Raw genomic sequence first — 6,564 nt, 5'->3', positions numbered from 1 at the left:
GGCCATCCTCAGACCGATCATCAGTCGGCTTCCCATCATCATCACCCGTTCTGTCTGAGTGACGGCCAATGTTATGTGTGCCGGTGTGTAGAGCGGAGGAGGGTTGGTTGTTGGTTGCGCTGGTTGCGCTACAGACGCAGCGCCGCCCTGCCACAGTGATTCACTCCACGAGCGTCATCATCTCCTCTAAGCTGCCGCTGCAGGTTGCCGCGCCGTGGCCGTGCCCCGCGCCGATAACAAAGCGAGCGGAAGATAAAACTATACCTTGTCTTTTCGGGCGTTTCGTCAGTCGGCCCTAGAGTCCTATATAGGACTCTAGTCGGCCCGGGCGTGGCCGCGGGGCGGGGGGCGAGGCGGGGTGTTGGTGTTGGGGGCCTACTACGTCTCTTTCAGAGTCCGGAGAAGGAGAGGGGGTAAGGCGGGCCGCGGCCGGGTAGGGGCCCTCCCTCCGCCCTTCCCCCCGGCAGCCCAACAGGGGTGCGTGGCCCTCCAGGGGGTTGCGCCCGCCCCGCCCACGTGGCGGCACGGGGGCGGTGCGGGGGCGGCGGCGCGGGGAGGCAGTGGCTGCGAATGACCCCTCGCTCCCTCCGTGCGTCTTTGTCGCTCCGCCCGCTGAACCTGCTCTCTTTCTCTCTCTCTTGCTGGCCGCCTTGAAGTGAGTGCGAGAGAGAGAGAGAGAGAGAGAGAGAGAGAGAGAGAGAGAGAGAGAGACGCATGCGAAAAGGCGCGCCCCGGAGCCCTGACGGCCGGAAGGGAAGGGGAGGCCGCTCGCTGTGCGTGGCAGTGAGGGAGCCCTGCCTACCGCCCCTCCACCACCCCGCCCCGCCCCGGGATGTTGGAGGGTGCTGGGATATTGAAAGGCGGGGGCGACCCTCTGCTGGGTGGAGGGAGAGGACGGCGGCCGGAGCTGGGGAGGAGAGCGAGAGCTTGGCAAGTCCGACGACTCCCAGTAGCGGCTTTCCGCAGTTTCTTTTTCTTCCCTCCATTTTATCTTTCTTCTTTTTTTTTGGGCGTGCCTTATCCGCCTGCTTCGAAAAACGTTGAAACAAGTCTGGAAATAATGGTCGTCTCCCCTCGGCCGGGATCTTCACCCCCGTTTCATACATTATCTGGGCGGCGGCGGCAACATTCAGGGGCGCGAGGCTCGGCGGGGCTCGGCTCGGGACGATCTTGCAGACAAATGCCCTCATCATGCGACCCCGGTGCACGGGCAGTGCGCTTCGGGTGCAGCGGGGTGCACACGCGCTTGAGGATTTGTGTCACGGAGGAAATTGGACTTTTTTTGTGTTGTCTTTTCTGCACAGCGCCCTTATTGCTTTCATCGAGTGGAGAACGTCTCTGCCGGGGGCGTGCATTCGTGCAATCGTTGTCTTTGCCGGACGCTTACAACGATGAGACGAACGAACGGCCCAAAAACAGAGACGGCGGCGTGGTTCGCACGCTTCTCGCGGAAGTTTTAAAGGTCCCCGCTGACGTAACTGATAAGCTCTGCGGCGGCGGTGGGGCGCGACGGCTGGCCCGTGTCGCCCGTGTCCTCTTGGAGCTATGATGACGACGACACCGACGACGCCGTCGGGCTGGCGTCCTGCACCCGCCCGCACCCACCCTCCCCTGCTGCGGTCCGGAAGGGACGGCACGACGGCGTGCTCGCCGCGCCCTGCTCCCCGTTATCGTAGGCGCGTGTCCGCGCCGCCCGCGTCCAAGGCCCCTGGCTGGCTGCTATCGGCGCCGCCCCAGGCGCCGCCGTGCACGCCCTGCTGCTGCTGCAGCGCGCTTCCCTCCCCGGCGTCCCTATGCAGCCCGCGCGGCTGCCGGCGCTGCAAGTGGTAGTATAGTGTGCCTTCCGGGGCGGCCGCAACGACGCGCGCACAAAGGAATTGTGGCTTCTGAACGCTTTATTAACATTGTTTGGTCGGGTCGGTGGCGGCGGGAGGTGTACCGCCGGGGCGGGCACACCGGTAGTGCTCGCGTAATTGGCTCTGCTCCGCGGTCGACGGCTTTTACCCCCCCCCCCCTCTTCCCTTCCCCATCTCCCCCGGGATGAGCCCTGCTCCTTCTACTGCGGGAGAGTGCTGCTCTGCTATCCGGAGCGCCGCTACGACGCCTCGCCTCGCCACGGCCGTGACGTTTCCTGCCGCCCAATAAGAGTCTCTCTCTCGGGCCTTTCTTCCGATTGTGTTGGCCGCGAGAGCGGTGGTTTTTGTCGGCGGAGGAAGGTGGCGCTGCTGCTGGCGCTTACGGTGCTGCTGGCGGCACTTAGCGCTGGCTGCGGGGGCGGGGCCGTGCTGTGTTTATCGACGGGAGTGCTGATGAACTAGACCAACGCAAGAGTGTTTATTGAGCACAAGCCAGGGAAACCGAGCCGAGCCGAAGGTCGTGCGAAGCGTCCGTGGCGGCCGCGGGCAAATAAACTGTCCGAACCGTGTGCCCCCAACTCACTCTCCTGACGTCACCCTCGTGCCGTCGTCGTCCCGGGAACCAGGCTTAACATATTTCGGAAATGAAACGTTTTCCTACCCTCCGCCGGGCGGTCATGTCATGTACGCCCGAGTCCCTCTCTCGCTCCCTCCCTCTCCCTCTCTCGCTCCCTCCCTCTCCCTCTCCCTCTCCCTCTCTCGCTCCCTCTCCCTCTCCCTCTCTCGCTCCCTCTCTCTCTCCCGCTCCCTCTCTCGTTCTCTCCATCTGTCTTTAGTATCCGTCTCCCTCTCGCACTTCGAACCCTTATCGCCGGTTAGATTCGTGTGTACGACACGCACCTGTGTGGCTTGTGCTGTAATAGCCCCCCCCCCCTCCCCTCCCTATGTGCGTGCGGGGGAGGGAGAGACGGGGGCATGAAATGAAATGTGTTTGAAACGTTGTCGTCGAGCTGGGGAGGCAGCAGTAGACGGGGAGTCATCGACTTCGACACGTAAAAAGTGCTCTTGGAAACACGCGTTTTTCTGACGGGGTGGACTGTAGCTTGCAATGAAGGCAGACTACCTTGGAGGGGGCGGAGGGGGGGGGGGCAGTTAAATGCAGGGCGGTCACCAATCCAGCCGAGACAAACCGATTGTGATCGTGGTCTGGACTTGGGGACTTGAGAACACGACACATTTTGCTGTTTTGTTTTTCCGAGTCGCAAGACCAAGGCCGAACGAATAATTCTCCCTTTTTTATTACCGATATTAATTGAATATATTCAATGTACATACATGAGACGTCATCTCACTGCGTCAAATTCACGAGGAAAAATTTGTTAAATGGATCGCATCAACAAACATGCGTGCGGCTTGACCACTATGTGGTCACGCTTCCATTTGTTGAATGATAGGCATCGGAAATGTCCCGTCTCGCACTTAATGTGGGAAGAGGGGTGAAAATTGAGCTAAAACGACGATGTATGTCAAGATGGAGGCGATGACCTATAACAAGAGTAATTAATCCTTCTTATGTCGAGTAACGAAGCAGTCAAAACCTTCAGACGACCCGGAAATATACTTACCTTCTTGAATGTACTCAAATCGTAATAACAGGGATCGACAGCTACAAATTTAATCTCCTGCATTTGTGTCTGATGTATAAACCGTATGATCTGTAATCAAGAGAAAATTCGGAAAATTGTAACTTTGATGGATGTTCCTGTTCTGCCTTTGCCAGAGTTTTTATTGTCTGCGTGAATTGATCTTTTAAAAGAAAATAGACATACCTCTGCTTTCATTTGAAGATTATGGTCTGGGTGATGAGCGATTGCTGTCTGCAAAGCTGTACGAATCCTAGAACTCTAGAAATGAATCGACTAGAGCTGCAGACCTGAAATAACCACCCCGGCTCTGTTCTTTCTCCACCCAAACTCACCTCCGCATGCATTTCTTCTCCAATGACGCAGATGAATAAGATCTTGGTGGTGAGGGCTATGCCCAAGGTCAGATTCCAGATTTCTTCTTGAAAATCTAAACAGGAATCAAGGGCAATTCCCCAGTATATTTCTTTTAAGGACCTCATAACCTGTGCATACCTACCAATGTTTCCTGCCATGCCTGCGTACAGACACACCACACTCTCGATCATCGTGATGGTGTTGGATAACACGTTGTACGGTCCGTACAGGCAGTTTGTCAGGTGGACCGCGTCCTGCACGCACTGGTAGCGCATCCTCAGCGTGCGCAAACCCTGGACCGGGGAGTCATCCTGCTGACCGCTGAGATCACAAGTTTAAAATAGAAAGTTTCCCTCGTTCGTTTCTGGTACGATCGCAGTTATCGTGGACATATTGTGTAAACACTGTCAACGCCGTGGTCGCCTAGCTTGCCAAAATGTTGGCAGTCCTTTTTGATTTCCAAATTTTGGTCGTCTTTTGGGGGCTGCCAATTTTTGGCCTCTTTGCTTGCCAAATTTTGGTCGTCTTTTTGGAAGCTGCCAATTTTCGGCCTTCTTGCCAAATTCTTAACCGTCTTTTTGGAGGCTGCCAATTTTTGGCCTCTTTGCTTGCCAAAAGTTGGCATTCTTCTTTCAAAAGAAGGCAAAAATTTGTCAATCAAAAAGGACTGCCAACATTTTGGCAAGCTCAAGCTAGGCGACGCCACGGCGTTGAACTATGCCAACTATGCCCATTACCAGGCGGCCGGGGCAGGGTTCCTCGGGGTGGCGGTGCGCGCGTACGCGTGTGGCAGTGCGTTCATGTGCTCCTGCACGCCGTCCGCGATGCTCGTCATAAAGTCGACGCTGGCGCACACCACGTGGATGAAGGAGTCCTGGGAGATGCTCAGGGCCAGCACCGGTATCAGGTCGGCAATGAAGAATACAGCGCCATTCCAGGACCCGCCACAGATCTGTGTAGGGCACGAGGGCAGAAGTCAAACACGGTATGGGCCTTACCTCGCGAAGCGTGATAGCCAGGTAGAGGCCACAAAGGTCTCAAACGTACCATAAACTTGACGCTGACAAACGTGTACACCATGGAGAACGCCCCGAAGAGAAGGATGACGACACTTCTGGCTGCGCACTTGCGCCTCGAGTCCGGAAAGGAGTACGATTGAAGGAGCAGTGCTCTGACCAGCAGACTGAGGCGCCGCGAATGGCGCAGCATAGCCAGCTGGGGGGGCAGCGAGGCGACAAGAGAGAGGAGGTCAGCTAAACCCCGATCGACCCCTGACCCCACCCTCTATCGCCCACTTCTTTACCTGCGCCAGCGTCATGCCGACGTTCTTGCTAAAGAAGTCGGCCATAAAGAGGGAGTTCCTGTAGTTGCTTTCGTCGTGAGCATCGTTGAGTGACTGCCATACAAACCGGACCTGTGTAGGGTATAGTTCACTTTAGGTCCACATCAATTGTTTACATACACGAGTCACGACTACTGACAAGTTTTAAAGTTGACCAGCGCGAATAGCACCCTCACCGACGTGGTACACAACGCGGCCCTGACGATGGTGACCAGGAACATGGTCGCGCAGGAGCGGCGCATCCGGGCCTTCGACCAGCGCGGGGGCCAGCCGGTGCAGCCCACCATCCCGTTGAGCCGCATCCAGAGCAGCGCGAAGCGCCAATGCACCTCGAGGACCCGCCACATAGCCACAGCCTAGCCTCGCACTGTCGTAAATCAAGTCTGTGACATTGCTTCAAATGTACATTTCCTTAGAAATGCGTAGAGGCCGGAAACAAAGGAAATCTCCAAAATTTAGCGAACAATTCATCTCGCAAAACAGAAATGATGGCCAAGATGGTGCTTACCCATTACCGACTTGAATTTAAAGTGCGTTTCCGCCCCGTTGAACGCCGTCGCCGTCCGCCTGGGTCCTCCCCGCCGCTGCGGTGCCGTCGCCCCGCCAGGACCTCGGCATGGCGCACACTGACGCGACTGATGAGCGTTTCACTTACGCCGATGAGCTGCCCATCGATTTGGACCTAAGGTTAGGGGGTGTTGAGCAGGTAGGGCGCCGGGCTCGCTTACGGAGTGTTTCGGACTATTGATTTCATTCATGTAGGCTTCGTGATGAGAGACCGGGTGTAAACATATTGAAATTTCATTAATTGAATTTCTATTTGCTTTCTCGTTTTTACGGAAACGTCTGTTTCCGCTCGTGTTTTCGTATGTACAAAACAAAACGGAGTGTCGTCAGCGACTGCAGTCGTTTAGTTGAGCCTGACTTCTCTAGCCGAGCGTGTACGACGACGACGACGGCGGCGGTGGTGGGACTATGGGGGGCGCGCGCGGGTTAGTGCTAAGAAGACGAGTCGCCCGCGGAGAGAAAGTTGGCGTTGGCGTTGTTGGGGGCGTAGAGGAGGGAGAGCGGGGGGAGGGCCGCCCCTTAGGCGAATGGCCGTCTGTCGGGGGCGGCCGAGAGGGGGCGGGCGGTCTGCGGCAGCCCCAAGGCCGGGCGGGAGCAAGTTATCGCCTCGTGAGTGCGCACGCGCGCGCGCGCGTTTGTGTGTGTTTTCTTCAAGAGAAGAGCAGAGCCGCTGGCTGGCTGCAAATTTGGGTCGGACAGACCAGCAGCGCGGCGCCAGCGCCGCACGCATCGCAAACTGCTCCGCGCGCGGAAGAATCGCGTTGGGGAAGCAGGGAGCAGATAAATGTGAGGGGGGGGG

General features: G+C 57.3%; 1 protein-coding gene across 5 annotated transcripts; it reads right to left on the bottom strand.

Annotated features, from left to right (window-relative positions):
* Window positions 1-3,006: 3,006 nt before the first annotated feature.
* On the bottom strand, window positions 3,007-6,539 carry LOC113217950 (uncharacterized). 5 transcript variants are annotated; one of them, XM_026438060.2, is made up of 10 exons: window positions 5,707-6,539; window positions 5,375-5,565; window positions 5,160-5,270; window positions 4,904-5,071; window positions 4,594-4,808; window positions 3,999-4,177; window positions 3,835-3,929; window positions 3,686-3,760; window positions 3,482-3,571; window positions 3,007-3,401 (listed from the first exon to the last, which is right to left on the bottom strand). In XM_026438060.2, exons 2-10 carry the CDS (start codon window positions 5,543-5,545, stop codon window positions 3,336-3,338), a joined length of 1,170 nt encoding a protein of 389 aa, XP_026293845.2. In that variant the 5' UTR covers window positions 5,546-5,565; window positions 5,707-6,539; the 3' UTR covers window positions 3,007-3,335. The 5 variants fall into 5 exon arrangements, 3 of the variants coding, with proteins under 3 accessions (XP_026293845.2, XP_052131177.1, XP_052131175.1); XM_052275217.1 differs by having other exon boundaries at window positions 3,835-4,177; window positions 5,375-5,581; XM_052275215.1 differs by having other exon boundaries at window positions 3,835-4,177.
* Between the last annotated feature and the right edge of the window lie 25 nt (window positions 6,540-6,564).

The sequence above is a fragment of the Frankliniella occidentalis genome, unplaced genomic scaffold (assembly GCF_000697945.3).
Source record: "Frankliniella occidentalis isolate FOCC.00 unplaced genomic scaffold, Focc_3.1 Scaffold544, whole genome shotgun sequence".
Lineage (NCBI taxonomy): Eukaryota > Metazoa > Arthropoda > Insecta > Thysanoptera > Thripidae > Frankliniella > Frankliniella occidentalis.
Note: the sequence above shows the minus strand (reverse complement) of the source record. Positions and strands in the feature narration are given on the sequence as shown.